The sequence below is a fragment of the Montipora capricornis genome, unplaced genomic scaffold (genome assembly GCF_036669925.1).
Source record: "Montipora capricornis isolate CH-2021 unplaced genomic scaffold, ASM3666992v2 scaffold_219, whole genome shotgun sequence".
In the NCBI taxonomy this organism is placed as follows: domain Eukaryota; kingdom Metazoa; phylum Cnidaria; class Anthozoa; order Scleractinia; family Acroporidae; genus Montipora; species Montipora capricornis.
Genome location: NW_027179971.1, coordinates 866 through 22500, shown reverse-complemented (window position 1 = coordinate 22500; position 21635 = coordinate 866). Strand labels below are relative to the sequence as shown.

The 21635-nt window shown below is 38.4% G+C and overlaps 2 protein-coding genes across 2 annotated transcripts in view; both read right to left on the bottom strand.

Annotated features, from left to right (window-relative positions):
* LOC138034826 (regulatory-associated protein of mTOR-like) overlaps positions 1-10965 on the bottom strand; it is a 38723-nt gene extending 27758 nt beyond the window's left edge. Inside the window, exons 1-11 of the mRNA XM_068881929.1 lie at positions 10681-10965; positions 10486-10588; positions 8268-8350; positions 7800-7877; positions 7036-7116; positions 6298-6444; positions 5801-5964; positions 3926-3985; positions 1977-2077; positions 607-751; positions 96-171 (exon numbers count right to left, since the gene is read on the bottom strand). Coding sequence (XP_068738030.1) covers positions 96-171; positions 607-751; positions 1977-2077; positions 3926-3985; positions 5801-5964; positions 6298-6444; positions 7036-7116; positions 7800-7877; positions 8268-8350; positions 10486-10588; positions 10681-10839 — 1197 coding nt within the window. The 5' untranslated portion in view covers positions 10840-10965. The remainder of the gene's footprint in view (positions 1-95; positions 172-606; positions 752-1976; positions 2078-3925; positions 3986-5800; positions 5965-6297; positions 6445-7035; positions 7117-7799; positions 7878-8267; positions 8351-10485; positions 10589-10680) is intronic.
* Positions 10966-15064: 4099 nt separating this feature from the next.
* Positions 15065-21419, bottom strand: LOC138034825 (IQ domain-containing protein K-like; the record flags this gene model as incomplete). The annotated part of the gene is made up of 5 exons (XM_068881928.1): positions 15065-15541; positions 15653-15709; positions 17712-17796; positions 18844-18921; positions 21367-21419. Coding segments are annotated over 5 exons (369 nt in total), but the record flags the coding sequence as incomplete, so codon positions are not given.
* Positions 21420-21635: the final 216 nt, after the last annotated feature.

The window sequence follows — 21635 nt, the reverse complement described above, 5'->3', positions numbered from 1 at the left end:
GGCTGAAGCAGGTATTAATAACTATTGTGCAGAGCAGAACTGGGAGAGCATCGAATAATTTGCTAAAATAGCAAAGCATCAAAAAGGCATCCTACCTTAAAATTGTCAGGGTTTTCAATTACATCTGGTAGCTGAGATAGACAAATGTCAACTGCTAGGTCCCAGGCATGCCTTTACAAAAAGGGAAAGAATGATAATGAGACTTCGAATACTCAAAAAGCTCAGCCATTTACATGTATGCACCTAAGGTAGAAATACAGTGCGTTTCAATCCAGACCTTGGAGGACTCCTTTCAATCATTTACTGCTATCACTCTCACTGTGACAGCTGACAGGCTATTCAAACAAATTTACATTTAAAATGCAACTTTAACTTTTGACCCTGTGTGCTTTAATGATCAACAGCAATGAAAAAAAAAATGTGATGCAATAATGAAACAGTGAGGAAGACTTGTGGGCTGACAATTCGAGAGTTTGTTTTTCCTCAGCGAGCATTTGCACATTTTTGTGCACAATTATTAGTTTCTCAGTACTTTCCCCATGTCTTCTGGGTTGGATTAACTGCATTTTAATTGTGCAATATTAATTTTGAAAATGAAGACCTCACCACATGGGATGCATGTAGGTCGGAGGGAGTCTAGGGTGAGACACCGGTGTGCAGTTGTATGATCTCATGACTCGCTCAGCAAGAAGAAAATTCCTAAATAAGCTTGCAACCAGAAGATCCTGTCTGAAGAGCTTGTGGAACAGGTCTAAAATTAAAGAAAGTTACAGAACTAATTTATTGAACCAAGCAAGTCCATGTCAAAATGGCAGCGTTACAATAATTATTAATTTTAAATCAGACTGAGTCTTGACGGGCTGAAATCAGACAAAAGAATACTACCAGTAAAATGTGCAACTATTTTGGAATAAGGTGTACACAGTGCAACTTGATTGCCCCTTTAGTAAATATTCTGCTTCGCAAAGTACTTCCCTACATTGTAAATCAAGAAGAGATGCTCTTTATCAAGGTCTGCTCATGTTTATTGCCCTTTTCCTTAGTTTGCTTTAACAACAGTACTGTTTTCCTTTACTGTTTCAGCACAGCACTTTAAAAACTGCTCAATGTGGATGACATGCATGTACATTACATGTAGAGAATGGAATATCTTGACACGATACACACTAGTCAAAGGTGAATTTTTTTTCCAGTTGACTACAGAATAGGCCTTTTGCAACAAACGATCACATGGTGCAAAATCCGCCATGCTGGAGGGCAAGCTCACTATTATTCCCCCACTGGGACATTAAAACAAAGAGACCTCAACCAGTCAAGCTTGACTTGCCTTTGTTTTAATGTCCCAGTGGAGGAATAATAATGAGCTTGCCCTCCAGCATGGCGGATTTTGTACCATGTGATCGTTTGTTGCAAAAGGCCTATTACAGTCGATTCCCAATAACTCAAACCCTCGCTAACTCAAGCCTTGTGCTAACTCGAACCAAAATCAATTTCCCCTGGATTTCTGTCATACATTTACTGCAATTTTACCCTGAGTAACTTGAACCTCCTGCTGACTCGAACCAGTTTTCGTTTCCCCTCATGCCATTCTCTATATTTTCTTACCCTCAACAACTCGAACCACGTCTGTCAGTACGTGACAAATCAAAACAAACAGTGTACTACAGTCCAAAACATCATTTCAATTTATTTTGAAGCAGCCCTGTAATCTTTGTCCTTTTTGCACTGTGCAAAACGTGTCAGTCCAGTTCAGGTTTCGCATTGGTTTGGGGTACATTTAACTTGTAGTGCATGTATCTTCATAAAGCCTGGTTGCTGCTCAACTCCTTACCCCTGATAACTCGAACTCCCAATAAAACGAACCTTTTTCAATTTCCCGTGAAGGTTCGAGTTACTGGGAGTCGACTGTAAGTTGGTTTAGGGGTCTCCCTTCCTCCATGCAAACAGCACCTAAAGCAGTCCAAAAGTACAATAACCTCTTGGTAATGTGTTCCAAGCAATAGTGTCTGTGACTGCCGTGAAAATCCAGTTGAGCTCTCCTAATGGTGTTCTCCTGTCATTCAAACGTCCTGGTATTCTATGTAGAAAAGGTAAGTTTATTCCAAATTGATAGTCAGGAATGAAAATAAACACCTACGTAGTTCCATAATAAAGTTCATTGTACATACATGTATATAACTATTAAAATGGATTAATCTTTTCTGAAACAGGTGAAAACATAATCGTATCACTTAAAATGACCTGTGTGGTTCCACAAAATATCCACTACGGACAAAATTGGAAACTCTGGAGGGGTGGGGGACTTGAAGGCTTAGGAAATTCCCATTGGGTGGGGGGTTTGAAGCCAAAATTAACTTCCAGATGGCATGTACAACGCGATCACTTCAACTTTTTTTGGGTCCCGTCATTCTGATGTTTTCATTGGCCAAGCTGCATTGTTTTCTATCATGCTTTAGCTTAAAAAACGGCCACTTTGCTTTGTTGAGTACCTTACATGTTTCTAGGTTACCAAGAGGCCAGAACATGGCAAGATAAGTACATAAAACTAGTTACTTGTTAACCACGCAGCCATGGGCCAAGCATGGTTCTTGCTCTGCACATTGTTTATTTTTTTTTCGTTTTGTCGGTGAGCTGACCCAAACTTCCACTCAGCCATAGAGTCAGCGGGACTTCCAATCACACAACTTATGTTTATTCACCAAAAGCTGTTAAAACGTTAATGTACTTAAAATTTTATGAATATAATTTCCACTCTTTATTTAGAACAAAACATATTTCCTTCTTGTGTTATTGAAGCGTTTTCTTCGAAGAGAGTATTGAATACATAAAAAGGCTTTACGTCATCCATGGAAAGTGTCGACGTTGCAATTTTGATTGGTAGGGAAATAACCACTGAAAAGATGGCAGTGGATAAAGTAATTCTTGAATTATGTGACTACTTTGCTACCCCTTTACTCATGTAAAAGACCAATTAAATTTAATAGTGACTTTTAAGAAAGAAAGCTGTAAGTTGTTCTAGCACTGGAGCACTAAATTGGGGACACTGTAAACTGAAATCAACAATTAACACAAATCAAGTCAAGCACTTCGATCACACAAATTCTAGTGTTATGCTGGATAGGAATATGCACAGAAACTTCACCAAAAGGGTGACTTTTCATTTGAAAATTTGAAGGAAAATTTGGGAAGAGCGAATTTTCCCTCGAAAATTTGAAGGGAAATTCGGGAAGAGTGAATTTTCGCTCGAAAATTCACATCAACTACAACAATAGGCATTGCAAAAATTCGTCAATTCTGCGAACTTTCAGTCTGGACAAAAATTCGCCATTTTTCGTCGAAAAGCCCTGAAATTTGTAAATTTCATCTAACTACGCTCTCATTACTTTTGCACAATACTGTATGTCATTTTTCTTGATGTACATTACCATTGATCCACCAAATTAAATTGGTTTATACAGTAGGTTTGTTGGTAATCATGTTTATTTCAAATTCTTCACACATTTTGTAAACTTGAAAGCTCAAAATTGCAACTGAGAACTCCCTACAAATGCTTGCAATATTGTTTAGACAGGATTCTGTAATTATTATAAGCTGAGTTTAAGTTAGATTTCATCGCTAATTTCCCGGGTTGATTTACGGTAACAAAAAGTTGAAATGTATGGCGATAGAAATGCGGAATGTGGTTTATGGTTTTTATCAATTCTTAATTAAAGACTTTTAATGGAAGGCAAACGATTTCCAAATGTTACAGGGGGTGCAAGATTTTTTTTTTTGGAATTCAGAAGGGGTGAGGGGGTTAAACATACCATGCCAAATGGAAAATCTGAAGGGGTGGGGGGTCCCAACATTGAAATTCCCGTCTGTGGTGGCGATCTAGATATTTTCAGGAACAACACAATTACTGCTAAATATTAAACTAACTCACTTTTCAATAAGTTCAAGAGTAACATTAGGAACAAGCTTGCTGCTTTTTTGACCACAAAACCTAGAGACAAATGGCACAAGAAAGGCTTTAAGGAAACAAATACCAGATGTAAGATCTACTTAGGTTTAAATTAGACAAATTCAATTTACTGTTACAGTACCTCTTCCATTTTGGCAGCCATAAAAATATTGTATGGTTTTAATGCTAATAAACCTATGTAGCACTGCTTCAACATGCTAATTCAAAAGAATTTTTGATAAAAAATGTAGCCAGTTGATCCAAAAAAGCAAAAAAAAAAGAAAAAGAAATAGGCCACCATTTATGAAAGTTTCCATGCATGTTCAGAAGAACTTAAAATGTAAAAGTTTGGGTTATTGGCAGTTTGTTCTAAAACCTTACAGAAAATTTAGCTCTGGGAAATGACTTCACAAAAAAAAAAACATGCCCTCCTATTTCTGTTCAGTGATGGATCTGCCAATAATTTATACATATACTCTTAGATGAGTAGCATAATCACCGTACCCATTCCTGTAACATCCTTAAAAATTGTGAAATTGTGTTTATTGGGGTGAAAATCACTTATTTTGGCTTATTTCACACCCAGACTTTCATATCTTTCTAATTGTTCGGAAAATATTAAAGTTTGGTCTGTTAAACTGAATTTTTTATTTACCCATGATCCCTTGCAGGCATGGTCTTTCATACAGAGAGTCAATTTTGAGGTAAATAAAAAGAAAAAACAGAAAGCTTTCACTACATGGAGGATAGCATCCCTCATTTAGTTCTATTGACACCCTAAACGCTAGCTTTCTGCTCCACTTTACAATTTGAGCTCAGATCAGATGTGTCTCTCAATTTCCTGAAAATTGCCCCTGAAAAGACATTGTGGACTTCCCAATAATAAACATAGAGGAAAGGTTACCAAGCCTTGTGAAGCTTATGGCAATCATGGCTTCTTTGCGAAGTAGATTGTGATGTTTACTGGCACTCAAAACTTGGTTCAATATGGCCCAGCATGTCAAAAAAACGTAGCGACTCGGTCAAAGGATTATATGTTTTCGCGACCCTGAAAGCTACGATGAAGAAACTGTGGAAATAGCTAGGGGAACGTGTGAGCATTCAGAAAGTGCTTGGTTGGAACCCAGTTATGCCTTGGTTGGATCAGGAGCAACATAGAAAGAAGTGGTCTCGAAAAATATTATTGCATAATTGCGGAACAGAAAAAGCGTAGCGACTGTTTTGAGGAGTGATTTCTCCATTTGTAGTGGATCCCTCAAACTAGTTATTCTGTATGTTAAAGCACAAGGTATGAGCATTTAGTTGAGATGGTTTTGAACCCACAGATATCAATTGAACAATAACCTAGTGAGCGCCAGAATTCCAAAACACAGCATTACAGTAAGGAAACTACGGAATTTTGAATTTTTTTAATGTGTTTTAATAAACTTGAACTGTTGAAATTTGGCTCATATGTAGTATTTACTGTGTGTTATCAGTGGTTATTGTCCATTAATCCACATAATTGTTCTCTCTTATGAAAAATGGTTTTGAAGACTTTCAATTTGAAAAATAATTGTGTTACCCGTTACACTCAAAATGTTCCTATTTTTGTATCCTTTTCCTTTGTTTTCTCAAGGAAAGAAAGTCGCTTACCCTTTTTACACCCTGTGTGCTAATCAACAAGGACAACCTTAGCATTCAGCAAAAATATAGCTTTATTGAAGACGTTAAACTGAATAAATCAGGAAATGTTTCTGAGTCACCCCCAACTGGGTATGGTGATTGTGCTACACATCTTACTAGTAGGTCTGGTGGCTAATACCTGAGGGACCTAAGGAGAGTTTTCTACTTTGAGCCATAGCTATTCCCACTTACCATCGCAAAGCCACCTTAATGGGGGTGCTTAGACAGGAAGTGAACAAGTCGGCTGGTAGCTCTGGATTCATCGGTAGAAGCTGGTTTGCATCACACGATGCTAACTGAATGCAGTTCTTCACAGCAAGGGGCACTGGCATGGGGGTACCTTGTGCAAGGCACCGCTGTAGGGAAATCACGAGTCAGATTAACTGTGCACAATGATCTTTTGTCAAGAAATACTACTTTTTCTTTACGAAGACAGCGAAACACTTAATATGATTTGCTGAATCCTTGTAACCTCAAACTCTATCAGATTTCATCTTATTGATCTGTGGATTTACCACAGTAGTAGTAGTGTGCAAAATTTAGTTGACGGTCTCAACTCAAAACTCAATCCACGATTCTCAATGTTCTCAAAAACCGAGGATCGAGGATCAAGTTTCAAGACCCTAGAAATTTTTTTCCAGGATCTCCATCGGACATTTCGAGGTGAAACATACACGTACATATCCTACCTCCTGTTCCTGTTCGCGCTGAGCAGCAAATTGGATAAAAGACTGAACAATAAGGCCTGCATTGTTACAGTCATACACAAAAATTGATGGGCTTCCCATCCATGTCTGCAGATCATACACTGACAAAGGAATATACTGGGTGTAGCTCTGTAAAAATAACACAGGTACAAGTTTAAAAACATGCAAGTATGAAACACATCATCGCTTTTCTCTATTATTCTGAGGAGCAAGGGTGGCACAATCGGCTAGTGCGCGGAGTTGGTGCATAAGGTCCCGAGTTCGATCCCCGGATCTCTCATCCTTGTTTTGACTTCTTTCCTTTCAGTGTAGCCTAAGTAGCTTTAAATACCTTAAAACGGAGCACTGATGGAAAGAGGGGGGTAAAATGAGCGCACAGTCGGCTTCCTGGGAGAATACTCTCTAGAGAGTAAAGGAACTTCCGACGTTAAATAACGTGTACCTTCTTTCTCTAATAGTACATGATAATTATGTAATTATGAATCATTTAAATTCCTGGACCCTTGATTCAATTCATTACAGCACTCTAAAAATGCTGCTAGAAGTATAAAAAGGTCTATTAACCGCAACAACAAGGTGACAGAGGAGTGAGGTCTTAAAATTGATTGAGCCTGGAAAGTAAAGAACAAAATATTCAAACAGCCAGCAAGTACAAAATTTAATTGGAATTTGCTTGAGGGTGTTTTACGACAAAGTAACTGACACCAAAAGTTTACTTACTTTGTTAAAAACCCATATCTCACCATTGGCAGTTGCTCTGGGAACACCATGACCATTATAATGAAAAAGGACTCTCTCTTCCTTAAAATGATAGTTCAAACATATGTAAGTCACAATAATTATTACCGATAATAAACCTTAGTATATACTAAAACAGTGGATAGCGTAACTTAAAGATGCATGCTGATTGGCTACTCAAACTCCTTTGCTATTCACCTCTCAGCTTCCTCCGAGCAATCCGCATGGAATTTGCGCCCGAAAATGTTGTAATCTTCGCAGGAATAAATGAGTCAAACTCATCTTTTTGTGCTATGTTATCTCACTGTTTTAGTAAACACTAAAACAACTATTCACCTCAGTGTCGGTGGCTAGTGATGGATATCCACTATTAGTATCACCCAACTAGTGGACTATTTGCAAATCCTGCATTTTGATTGGCTACGCTACTAGAGGACTATTAGTAATAGTCCTCGAGTAGCGAAAAGTGTGGTCAATGCTTTTCTTCGTTTTATTCCCAAATAAATATTTCTTCAACTTGCATTTGCTAACATTATTATTGCCTTTTCTGTCCGACTAGTTGAGTGATACTAAAACAATTAGACCCTTCGCCCTCAAGGGCCACGGGTCAATAGCCCATTCGGCTTTGCTGCAAGGGCTATGGGTCTAATTGTTAACTAGCCACCTCCACTTCAGTGAATAGTTCTATCAGAAATTAAACAGAACAGGTGCATTAAGATCTGATTAACAAACGGGTATTTTTTTACCTTTGCATTTCGGCGCAATGACGTGCATAACTTCTTAACCTCCTCCACTGTAGGATCAAGACTTTGCTTGTAGCGAGCCTAAAAACCAATAAAAATGAGAAACTCAGGACTGCCATTGAGGACTGGGGCCAAAAATTTTCCATGTTAAGCAAAAGAAAAGTGGCAACTGCTAACACTTTTATTTCAAGAGAGCAAAAGTGAATACTACAGCTGTAGTCACAAATTGCGACTTTTCCAGATATCTTAGTCGCAAAGGTGACTGTACTAGTGGCAATTTCCCTGTACAATGGTTAATTTATTTAATCCCTCAACACAGCACCATAGCCAGAGGTAACTGGCTCGCGGGGTTCCAGTTTTTGAAGCATGGTAACCACAGGAAACATTTCCTTTCCATTCAGAGCCAAAAAAAATGCAAGCTTTAATTACTACTGTCTTTAGGTTCAGATCTTTATTTTACTCTGACCTTACCCGTGGTTGCCAGCGTTCATACTGTTCCTGCAGCCTGTTGCCAATAGTCTCCAAAGCCTTCTGAGGGCTCATGGAGAGAGGATCTATCAGCCAGAAATACAAGATAATATTACTGAATTTACCATGCAAACACCAACCTTTCCCCTTCCCACATTATAAATTTTGATAAAAGTTTGGGGGCAGTGGGTACTTGACCAAGCATGAGCACCAGATGGTAATTTCTCTATATTGATTTGCATGTTTAAGTTTCATAATTCCAAGTACACAGAGCAAAGAAACAAAAGAAAAATATTCTTGAGTTCACAATTTATTGAAATTTACAAAATCATCACTGATGACATTAAATCTTGAACTCTTAATTTTACTAATTATAAAATGAAGCTTAGCAAAGTACATACATGTATCATAATCTTATTAATCTTGACCTGTCCATACTTCATTAAAAATACTTTCATTCATCCACAGTTTAAAACTACATCAATGTTATCCTGAAGGGCAACCTTTCCAAAACATTCCAAAGCATGCATTCTTGATCTTTGAGATCAAAATCTATATTTTTTGCAATGCTGGAATGACACCAAAAATATTCTTTTGTCTTTGACTAATGCAATCAATCAAAATGATCTTTCAGGTAAATGAAGGCCACAAAAAATTGAATCACTTGAATTCAAACTTGTGCCCTGCGTTGTACTATTGGAGATTTCCAACTGTACTTTATTTCAAGTTGAATCTGGTTCCATGACCGACTAATTTCACACACTAGCAAAAATTATTATATTGGACTACATGCAGCAAATATACCGCATAACTGCAATATTATTTGATTGGCTTTCATGCTCAACAATTTATTATCATTTCCTCCTTCACAGACACCGCATTTTCTAACATAAGAATTGCTAAAAAAATGTCCTTGTGTGGACAACACCTGATTGGAACTTGGATGATCAGAACTATTTCAAACCTGGTTTGACAAGGTGCATCTGGGTAAAAATTAAGAGTTAAAATTTTCATTTTTTTTAAACCAAAAATGGCAGAAATTCATCCCACATGGAATACTGTATGCTTGCTACAACTCATTGCAGTTGAACCCAGTATGATTTGAAGACTAGGGTGAATTAAAGGTTCATAATAGTGGAAATTCTCAATTAATAGCTGATAGTAAAGGTGGTAAAAATATAAGAAATTCAACCTGACTTGACTTTGAATCGACGGAGAACAAAATAGTGGAGTTTGACTTATTAAAATGGTCAACGGTAATTTAAAATGTTAAATGGAGAAGACAGGCCTAAACTTGCTCATTTGCATTGTGGCAAAGAGACATGAATATCTGAACTATCTCAAGGTCTAGACAAGTTTTATATCCTGGAAGATTACAATGAACTTTGCTTGCAGGGTATCTAATGTCTTTCAGAAGGTACCAAAAAAAATTATTTTGAATAACATGCAACGCTATCATATGGAATTGACACTGTCTGGTGGCAAGGGAGCCCAAAAGAAAACCATGGGGCTTCTAGGACCTGAATCCCCTAGTTACATGAAAGAATACAAAACAGAAAGAGCTTCCATGGAAAGGATACCGAACATTTTGCGTGTTTCATGCTTTAGTGGTTACAAGAAAGCAGAGTTTCAACAATAAAACACCGCCCACCATTGACCTTTCCATAATTGGTATGTTCGACGAAAAAAAAAAAAATTTAATTTGGTACAGCGAGCACGGAAAGCAAATTGAGAACCCATTTAGAGGGAGCTTTCGTGTAAACGTGGTAAGAATTAAGCTTAACGGGAAAAGAAGCCTTTTGTTGTGTACCAAGAATCGGAAAAATGTGCAAATTAGCATTTGACTGGATGTGTATATCCATGGGAATAAATTAAATTGGATCGAAGTAGTTGGAGAATACAGTTAGGTGACAAACTTCACGTGCACGATATTTCAAAACAAAAACCGAAAGAAAACGGTCATCTTACGAGACAATATTCACGCTTTGTTTTGGCGACGAGCACGTGAAGTAAAATTATTTCATCTGGCAAGACCTCTTTTCAATTGTGCGTGTCCCTTTTACGCATAAAATCGTTTGATTTCCGTGCACGAACCCGCGAAAGTTGTAAATTTACCAGCCGCTGGGCGCTAGGGGAGCAGAATTTTCACCAGAAGACGTGGTTGCAAACGAATGAAAACAAAACCTAACACCATCAAAAGATAACACGATAATTTACTAACCGATCCAGCATTCCATCCTTGCACATGGTGAAGTTTTGACTACATCCGGCGGGTCAACGCCGATGTTAAGGCACAAGACAAGAGCAACACTCACTGTTTTCATCTGCAATGCAACAAAAGATAACAACATACCAACAAAACAAAGCAACACGTTAGCTGCGTATTTAATAAGCAAAAATGTCCGTGATAACTCACTCTCTCTTTCATTCGCCATGTCTGCGCCAAAGGTCTAGACCCTTCGATCAACTCCTTATGCCGCTTCTTCATAAAACAAAGTGGCAGTTGCCAGTCCACAATCTCCCCTTCGTCCTCATCATAGAACGGATCGTCATGTTCTAGCTCCTCAAATGACATGCTAGAAGCCTTGACTTATTCAAACACAAACCTTAACGCCCCAAAAGTAAGTAAATCATCCATTTTAAACGGCTTCCTCTCCCAGGCAAAATCCGAAACATCACAACGTGTTCGGTGCAGTCCCATCAGCAAGTAACTGCGCATGCTTTTGTTTATGTTTACATTCGCATTGGGAACCGCGGGCCTCAATTATTCAGGACTTTGCCCCTTGCTCGACCCCTTGCTCTACTTTCCGTCACGCAAAACTCGAATTAAAAATATACTTGGAATGACACTTGGAATATTTGCTAGCTCCCAGTTGTTTCTCTTTATTTGATCGATGACCAAGATTTTCTCATTCTCTTGGAGGAGTCACCGCTATTTCTTAAAACAAAGGAGCGTATGCATAGTTACTGTTAAGTAGTAGCCTAATTAGGGAATTGGTGGAATCTTGATAATTCGGCAAATATAAAATGACAAGAAAAAAAAATAGGCCAATCTCAGCTGATAGCGAAGAGAGGAAATAAAATGGACTTACTACTTTTTCTGCAACTTGTGCCCTTATCTAAAAGTTCTGCGTGAATTCTGCGATCTTTGATCTTTCAGCTGATCTTTCGTAACCCAGACGTTTCAACCGTTCCCTGGTACAAACAAAACCGCCTCTGAAGAGTCTTTTCCGGGAGTCTTTCCACGAGTTCTTAATTCCATGGGAAACAAAACGCTTTCTACTCTGTTATACAGCAAAAAGATGCAGTCAAAGTTCAACAAAGTTTATAATCATTTTTCAATTTCGTGGCTGTGTCACAGATTTCTTTTACTTCTCCCCGTAAACCCTCAACATACCTTTGGTATAGCCCACTTATTCAAAAGCCAAACCATAGTCTGTCACTATTCAGCCGCAAAGGAAAGAGGGGTTATAAAACAGGCAAGGAAGATTTCCTAGCTGTTACTAGGGGTAGAACCTTTTTCTTCGCCCATTTCGTGCCTGTAATGCGCTTGCAAAAGATGAGATGCTGTCATTTCAAGGAACTAGTACACGAGTATTCCCAGGAGTATTCCACAAGTCAAGTTTCTACAACGACCCTTCCAGGCACGGAAAAGTTCCTACCTGGGGATGCTGAAGTTGCCAATTTATTTCCATAAGGAGCACGTGGCGACGTCACTGATTTTAAATAAAATGAAGCGTGAGAATCACGAGTATTTTGGGTGAATACAGTATGTATCTCGCTATTGAATCGTGTGTTTTCTGCTTAGAAATTCTTCGTACTGTGATTTTAAAAAAAGGTCTATATTAGTTTCTTTTCTTCGTTCCTTATTAGTGATTAGCAACAAACCCTGTACAATTGAACGAGAAACGATTTTTCTCACAAAAAATACTATAAGTATGGAGATAATTATATCAGTCCAAATAAGTAATTTTTTTATTCTTAGGTCGCCTGAAGAAAGACAAAAAAATCAAGTAAATACCTTTTAAAGCCGGGGAATATCAAACAATTACACTTCAAACTGAAGAGAAAACTGACACTGGTTGTAAGGTTCTCCTTCTGCAGGGCAAAGCCGGCTATGTGTATTGAAATCTGACAGCCCTCATTTTGTTAATTGAAGCTGATTTTTAGAGGTATTGAGACCCGTCGTGTGTTGAGACTTGCAAATGAAAATCGAAACTCTTAAGAATTACACGGACAAACTGGCGACGCCTGAAAAAGTTATAACGTATAAGTTGTAACTTGAAAAAAAAATTGTTACCTTATGTCTCTGGATACTAACACTTCTAACCTTTGAAGAAGAAAATTGCCATGATTTATTTGGTAGTGACTCTTACAGTCGCATGGTTTGAAGGAGATCGAGGCAAAATCGGATTACGGTATTGAATCACTGTTAAAATAAATGTACTTTGTAACCCAAGTACTTACAGTGCTTTAATCAGTGTGGATTGTTTTCAACAGGCAAAGGCGCGTCCTGTTTGCACCCAGAGAAAATGCTTCGATCGCCTTATAATTCACGTGGATGCACATTTATCGAACCAGAGGATCAGCACCAAACGGAACTACCACTGGCTCAATAGACCTTATTCACGATAGCCGCCATGTTGGATTTGCTATTATCATGCAAATTAGCAGTACACACTTCTGACGGGGCAAACAACACAAGTTCGAGAGGTTATAACGAACATCTTAGCCACACAGATGATTTGTTTCATGTTCATTGAATGTTTATCACCTAAGTAGTAAAATAGAATGCTTACACAAGTTACTTCGATTTTTTACTGAAAAATTAGCGGATAACAACAGAATGTCGGAGGCAATCAAAAGATATAAAATTATTTTAAAAGGTACTTAATTCTAAATTCTAAAATGTACTTTTAGCAATGTTAATTTAATATTTCGACGAAACGATTTTCCGCAATTTGCCTTTATTCCAATGTTTGCCCCCCAGGATAACACATGGCTAATTTGCATGACAATTTGAAAAAAAAACATGGCGGCTATCATGAATAAGGGCTATCCCGCACTCTCCCGTACCACTCTCGTACCAGGAGTCCTCGGAATCTTTGATCACCACGTGGTCTCTTTGGTTGGTAACCATAATGTCAGCGCGGACTTCCGGTTCTTGCGCTGAAGACGTTAAGCGAAGGCTTTGCGCGTTCCGCAAAATGCTTTTTACATTTTCTTATATTTCTTTGTTGTTCTTATGAATGACCTCATTTGAGATTTGAGGTGACCACCTGACGATATACATATACTTTCATTTCTTTTTCCAAATGTCCAGACCGTTCAAACCAAATTTATTACCAGAAAGTTGGTACATTTTCCACGTAGAGCGAGCGACTTGGTATAATCGCGAAATAACTAAATAACGCAAAGTTATTTTTTTTAGTTGACATTGTCGAAGCGATCTCCGTTGTACTTAAGCTTCGTAATATTGACATGAAATTTGAAAAGATCACCGCAGTTAGCGACTTAAGGAATTGCAAGCAAGCCATAAAACCCGGGCTTAAGCGGGATTCGAACCCATGACCGCGTGATTGCACTGCACTTGCTCTACCAACTGAGCTATCCAGCCTGCACAGCCTGCTATGAGCTACTCAATTGCCAGTTCAAGCAAGAGTTTATCACGCATCATCATCACCAATGCAGGGGATCGAAGCCCTTTATCTGCACTAACTCCTTGAGACAACCCTTTCTCGAATAAATTTATTTTTCTCGCGAAAAGTATTATTTTTTCCTTGATGCAGAGATTTTGATTGGCTTTCACAACCGCCAGGTGATCTGGTGACGTAATTTGGAGGACTGGGAAGAAAAATTTTAACGCTGTATCCCATAACCGCGCGCGGCCTTAGGTTTCCTGCAGTATTTCCATCGCCAAAACAAAACAGATCATTCCGTGTCTCCCACATTTCCTGTTACTGAATAAACATTCAAGTGAAAACCGCCGAGATCTAACCTCGCCTTCGGAAATAACATTCAATGCCGCGCGAGGTTGTGGGATACGGCGTTAAAATTTTTCTCCCCAGTTCTCCGAATTACGTCACGAGATCACCTGGAGTGCGTGCTGAATTCTCCCAGGGAAGGCAGCCATAAATAAATCTACTGGGAGATAGAGGTTCCCCTTGATGAGCCCCTGGTTCAAATAATAGGGAGCTTTAGCAACGACGACGGGAACGGCAACGAGAATGTCTTCTAAAAACCACTTATGTCCAGGTTTGCACGCAAAGAAGCGTAACGACCGTTGAGAGCGTTCTCGAGAAACTGGCCGGGACATTCTGAAACTAGACAGCTAAAAACGGTTGACTTCCAACTTGCTTTAACGCTATTATTTATATGAACTAAAATTCATGGTGCATTCGCATCTCAATATGATCGCAGTTTCCTTGAGTATAAAAAAACACAGCAAATAAAACTGGCTTTTTGTACTGAAGCGAAATGGGATGGAATGGAAAAGAGTCGTTTCAAACCTCTTTCAACAGTTCATTCCTTTAAATATTTTAACCGTTGAAAATCGTATTTGCTTACGCCAAGAATTAGGTTCGGCACATGAAAAGTTCGACGCTTAATTGGCCTTACATAATTTTCCCTCCTAGTCCTTTGTAATACTGCTCTCGTTGTCCCTATCGTGCAACCTTCACTATTTTGTTTGTTAACCCGTTTTACCCTTCAGCTTCCCTCTCAACGCAATGTAGACCTCCCACTGACCTCCAATAAGATGGATTTTTTTTAATTTATCCAATAATGCTCGATAAAAAATGGCTTTTGAAGCTATTAATCACCGATCGATTACGTTTAATTCCATCGATAAACTTGAAATATCTATTAACAAACAATACTGTGCTTGATAGGTCACGTAGGGAAACTCAATACAGAAAGAAATGTCGTCCCGAAAAGCAACTATACTACACAAAAACATCGCATGAGAAACTAATGCAATGTAGAAGTACAATCACGTGAAATTCATCAGTCCTAGAGGTACCTACAGTAGCACAATTAGTGAAGGTTGACCGACTAAATTTGTGCTTGGACTTAAATGGTGGAGATAAACCTTCAGCTCAGAACTGCAGTTTCCCGTTGAACTGGACTTCACGATACACGGCTAATTTTCCTTCAAAATGTTACACCAGGGGACAGAAAGGTCAGTTCAGATCTGTCCTTTGAGTCTCTCCTTCTTCGTCTTCGATCGGGTGTTTCTTCCAAAAGTCTTCAACTTTGTAAAAAATATCAACAGCTTCCTGCATGAAAGAGTTAAAACGTAATGAAGTAATCAGTCATACAAGCTTTTTCTTCTCAAATTACAGATGAAAATGGCAACGGCATCAGTAAAAGTCTCCATAGTCTCTTACAGATCTCATTTCTCTTTGGTATTCTCTAAGTTCCTGGACTTCTGGCTGTTTCCGAACCTGAAAATAAATTATCGCGTTTGAGATAAGTCTTCAAGGAGTACGTATTCTCGGTTTTCACATGACGTCACGACCGCCATGTTGGTGCCCAAAACAAAGAAAAGGCGGCCATGTTGGTGCCCCGATTAAATCCTCCGGGAATTTAACTCTATTATTATGCAAACGCTTCCTTTTGTTTTCGTTGAAAAACATGGCTGTTGATCACGTGAGTGAAAACCAGCAATACGAACTAAGCGCGCACATATGAAGGATCACGGGCGCGGAGTTAACACGATTTTTGCATCGCGTTCACGTTGTATAATGAACGTAACGTACCCAAAAACCATATTGGTACGAACGGTTTTAACGTAACGAAAGAGAATGAAAGATCGCTGTTGTATGCTCACGTTGTCATCAAAACCTTAATTTTTACGAGCTTTTTGTGTCAGAAAAATAGGGCAAACGTAACACCTCACAGATATTCAAAATGACGGCGCCTGGAAGATTAAGCAGGTGTATAATTTTATTATTTCCGATACAATCTACTTTTGTGAAAACATTCAAAGAATTTGATGGCCAATTTTTTTTCTTCTGTTATTCTTTTAGAGCACTAAAGATTCATTTTAAACCGGAGACACAGTTTCATATCTCCCAGCGCCACAATTGCGATAGGCTCGATTTCCGCCATCCTCTCCAGTCTCTCGAGTTCCTTTCCCAAAACAGCGGCTGGTAATCGAGCCTTCAATTGTGACCTGTTTCAGCTGCCTCTTGTTCTCACTCAAAGATCTTCTGTCTGATAACGATAGTGTTCAATTCGACCTTGTCACGCGGCTGCCATATTGTCCCGACAGACCAAAAAAGCTTTGTTTTACCACGTCAAGCCTCACCCCCATGGTTTCCACTGCGAGGCTTGGCGTGGTAAAACAAAGCTCTTTTGGTCTCCCGGGACAATATGGCCGCCGTGTGACAAGGACGAATAGACCAATCTGCGGTTGTGTGCTTAGTTACCTGGCCTATGAATGAAAGTGAGTTCACCTAGTTTTGATACAAACCTCGCTGCTTTTATTATGTAAATTTCAACTAATTAGCATGAGAACAACATCGTTAACATAAGAAATAACAAGGTCAACTCCAGCCTTGATTTCATTTAAAGGCCAGGTAACTAAGCACATAACTGTAATCCCGGGGTGTTCTTCTTCCCTTTACTTGGAGCGGGAGAGAGATAAGGGAAGGGAAGAAGAGAGACCCCGGGAACGAGATTGAAACGTCTATTGTAAAAGATGGTGCCGCCGCTAATTTCCCCTTCGTAAACAAGTGATGTCATTTTTGACGGTCGCTGCCATTCTTAGTAACCAAGCCTTTTTATTCAGTTAGCTTTCAAATGAATTGTTAGGATTGGCTTCATTTAAATTATTGAAATTTACGAATTCGGAGCCGTTGTTTCGGTAGTGTAGAGGTTAAGCGCGGCAGGTACAAAACACAGATCACAGGTCACAGGTCATTGTTTTACCAATACAGACAGTATCCTAAACATTCATAAAAGCCAAACTTATGCCTAAAACCTTTTGTTTAGACCTCATTAGGCCTAAGGTTAGCTTTTACGAATGTTTAGGATACTTTCTGTATTGGTAAAACAATGACCTGTGACCTGTGTTTTGTACCTGCCGGTTTTAAGTGCATTTGCTCTTTAGCCATTAAACCGAGTTCCACATCGTTCGATGAACTTTTTCTAATCTTTTTTTCTAATTTTTTCTAAGGTTTTTTCTCAGTGTTTTTTTTTAATTCTAAGTGACATACGTTGCTAATCTAGTCCTAGATTAAGTACTTTTTTCCTCATTTGCAAACGACAAACTTAACAGTGAAAATTGTTCTCGTCCAAATGGCATCGCTTGTTTACGAAAGGGAAAATTGCGGCGGCGCCTGTGGGACGCAAACAAGGAATTATTTCCGATAAAAACGCCTTCTTAGGAAGATTTTCGTTTTCCGAAAATGCATAGCTATTAAACTCACAAAGCCGACGTACCAGATATCCTCTGTAAAATGACTGAATAATGGTGGCTGCTTCTTCATCACTCAAAAGCAATGACAATGGCAGTGGAGGACGAGGACTACAAAAGCAAACGAAATCAAATCAAACCAGTTCAATAACTGTCGCCCGAACCCTTCCTCCAGAAATAACTTGCTTCTCTAAAGTTGTGAAAGACCCATCAATTAAGCTGATCTATTCATTTCACAAGCCTCGGAATTTTCTATTACTTCAAGAGAAAATAGGGTAAGAGAGCGAATCCATATTTCTATAAAAATTATTTGAAATCTATTACTAGGAGTAATCATTGATTATGAAGTGCGTTCATCGGGAGAACTTTGGAGGTTGGAATCATCACACGAACCGAGATGCATTTATGTCAAGAACGTCTATCGAAAGTATGAGGCTTGTGAAATGTGGCTTAAAATGGAAAGTTTGGAGTAAACTGGTGATGACGTCACAAAAACTAAATTTGTGAAAACTGGAATTTGTTGAAATTGTCTGAGATTAGTAATCAAAAATGTCCCTTGCCAAAAATCAGCGTGTTGCGCGATCGTCATTAGGGCATATGACGTATCAAAACCGCGATGCGCATGAACGTATGACGTAATTCATGATCGCGCTGAAAAAGCAGACGAACGAAAAACGAAAACTTGCTAAAGCTCAACCTATGCACAGGATACCCAAGATTAGAAATTGCGTTCTCCTTATGTCGAACGCAATTAGTTCCGTTCCATAACGCGTGGTTATTTATTTCAAAGGCGACAACTTATTTGGTCAGTTGGTGTTAAAGTGAACCGCACGGTTCGGGTAACGACAGATGAAAATAAATTACGCAGCGCGGGCACGATCTAAAAACAGACTTCTAATAATTATCAAGGGGCACAGGTATTCGCTCTCTTGTACTTCATATTCTCTTGATTACCTCCAGGGACCTTAAGTTAACTCTCTAACAAAGTCCTCAAGGAGTCTTTGAAATGGAAAAAGCATTTTTATAGCCATTTTTTGATTCAACGCAAAAAAAACTAGTTACAATGTGACGGTTTTTGCCTCAGTTATATTTCAACCTGATTGTTGTTGGCATCAAGGAATTCGTTTGCTGTAAGAGGACGACCATTTGACAACTTACTTCTCCGCCAATATCTCCTGTACAAATGGGATGTCTTCCAGAAGGACATGTGATCTATCCCTAAATCTTGGATTGTTTCTGACAATGAAAGAAAAGGAAGACATGAGAGATAACTCAATTTATTTGTGAGTTCGTTGGGTTTATTTTCGCATTAAGAAAGGAGATCATCGGGCTTGCTGAATGATGGCAAAATAATCTCTTCCGGCTTTATAGAGCATAAATGACCAGTGGCTATATATTTTGAACCAAAAAAAAAAATTGCTAAAGTTAAAGGTAAAGTCTGCTACAAGCCTACTGGCCCATCAAAAATTGCTAAAGAATAGTAATCAGATGTCTGAAAGGTTTCTTTTTTAGATGTTACCAGTGGAGTGCTGTAATTCTTTGTTTAGGGAGACAAACACGGCTGCTTTGATTGTATGTGTATGTGTGTTATCTCCCTTGGACTTGAATTCGCCCTACTATTATACTAAAATTTACGATCTTTTCAAGGACTCTCAAGTTCCATGATGTTCTAAAAGTTTACACAATAATGTCTTTATTTAAGTCAAAGAACACCTTACTTATAGGCATAATACTCTTTGGTAACAGTTGTATGAAAATCAATGCTGCATGGTTTGTTATGGGGAACTACCTACGGTGTACTAGCTCCTCTGCATTAGTTAACTACCTCAGCTCCAGGAGTACATTAGAACAAAGGCGATTACTTGACACTGCTCTGTTGTTCTTCGAATTTCAAAAACATTATTGGCTCTGATAAACCACTTGAGTTTGTAACCTCAAACAGATCCAGTAGCAGACAAACGGCTGTTTATCGACCAGTTCAAGGCAATCTTCGGAGCTACTCATACTAATTACCGGTATGCCCATGTGCTATAAGAATTTGGAATGCACTACTCTCTGGTGTTATCCAGTCACCCTCAACAGATGTTTTAGGGCATCATCCATGGCGGCAATACATGACTGACTTGAAAGTGCCTCCTCACTAAAGACAATCTATTGGTCTCTACTTGTACCTATTTATCTTTCATTCTCTTTTTATTTCATTATATCTTTTACAACCTTCTAGGATTAGTGCAAAACTATAGAAGTGTACTAAACTAAGAACTAACAACTAAGATGCCTTTTCCATACTTTTAACAAAATGTAATTTAATGTTGATCTCAAGAAATTCAAGGAGAGAAAACGACTAAAGAGGCTCGAAATAGTTTCTCCTTTTTTCACACAAATAAATTTTGTCTTTAGATAAGGTTAGGGTAATCATGTCAAGACGACATTTGGCCAGGGTATTAAAGTGGCCCTGTGATCAAAAAAACCACTTCCTTTTTTCCTTCAGATTTTGAAAGTGTGTTTTGCTTAACACCTGACTGGCAAAATTTTGAGCTTTGATTTTTATCCAAAGGCCGTTTACTTTGAGTGAAAGTTTTGGATTTCACGGTTCTGCCATTACTCACGTTTAAACTGGACCTCAGACGGTTGGATCCAGGTGACGTCAGAGGCTCACTAGCTTAAAATTTCAGCGTGTGAACGCAGCTTATTATATTATGCAAAGCGTGAGTTTAAAAGTCTGAAAGCCCAAAACCCCCGTGCTGCATATTAATTCTGCGGCGTACACATGTATTGCATTCTTTTAACTAGTGAGCCTTTGACGTCATTTTCCTCCTCGATCCAGCTCTCTCAAGAACATAATGTTAGTAAGGGCGGACCATTAAATAGGAAAATTACAGTTAAAATAAAGAGGTGTCTTTTTGAAATCAAGGCTTAAAACGTGGGTCACTTAGTGTTTTGTTAACATAGTTTTGAAATCCAAAGAAAAACATGAATTGATTTTTTGGTCACAGGGGCACTTAAAGTACCCATCATAGATTTCTCAAATCACATTTTCCTCCAAAATACCATTACCATGGCAAAGATATAAGGCATTTCTTTGAGCCTTAAAATCAACCTATATTGTCTTTTGAAAAACCCAACAGTGAATTTTCCCATACGTTGCCAGATAACATTACAAATAAGCTCTAAAATATTTAAAATTCAACAAAATCTGTAGGTTACTTTACCAGAAAAATCAGTTTTCACTACCAGAATTTTTTTAACCTTCAAAGACAAACGTTTTAACATGCAAATAATGAAAAAAATTTATAAACAAATGAAGTTGCAAATCTGGAAAAATGAGGGGTGACAAGATCAGCATTTAGGCATGCGTCACTCGCTCATTAGAGTCTGCGTACAAGTGAAGCTACATTAAATCATTTCTGTAAAAATTCTATAGTTTTTATGAATTGGAGATGTATGTTTATAGTTCATCTATATGAGAATTGTAAGAAAGATGAGCAAAATCAGTGGCATTTGTTTATTTCCAGTGACCCATTTTGAATCATGAGCTGACAAGAGCAGCTTTACAATTGCGTGTGTGGCTTACGCGTGCACTCTCAGCTAAAAACCATTTCAAGCCTCCTTAATTTGAACAATAACAACAATTTTCTATAGGTTTAAGGGACATTAAGAAATCTGCATATGACTACAAACCTGAATAAGTATTCTGTCAGGAAATCACAGGCATTGAATTTTGTTCTTCTTCTCTACAGGGGGAAGAATGATATAATAATTATAATTACTAATGCAAAATAGTCACCAATCTAGTAATGGAAAGTAAACTGAGTTTCTTTACATGTAAAGACTGGGCTTTCCCTTAATGAAGGTTAAATGGCAAAAGATCACAATCTCATTCTGTAACTATAAATGTTTTAAAAGTAGAATTTCACAGTTTGTGGCATGAAAATGAGTTGGGCTCAACA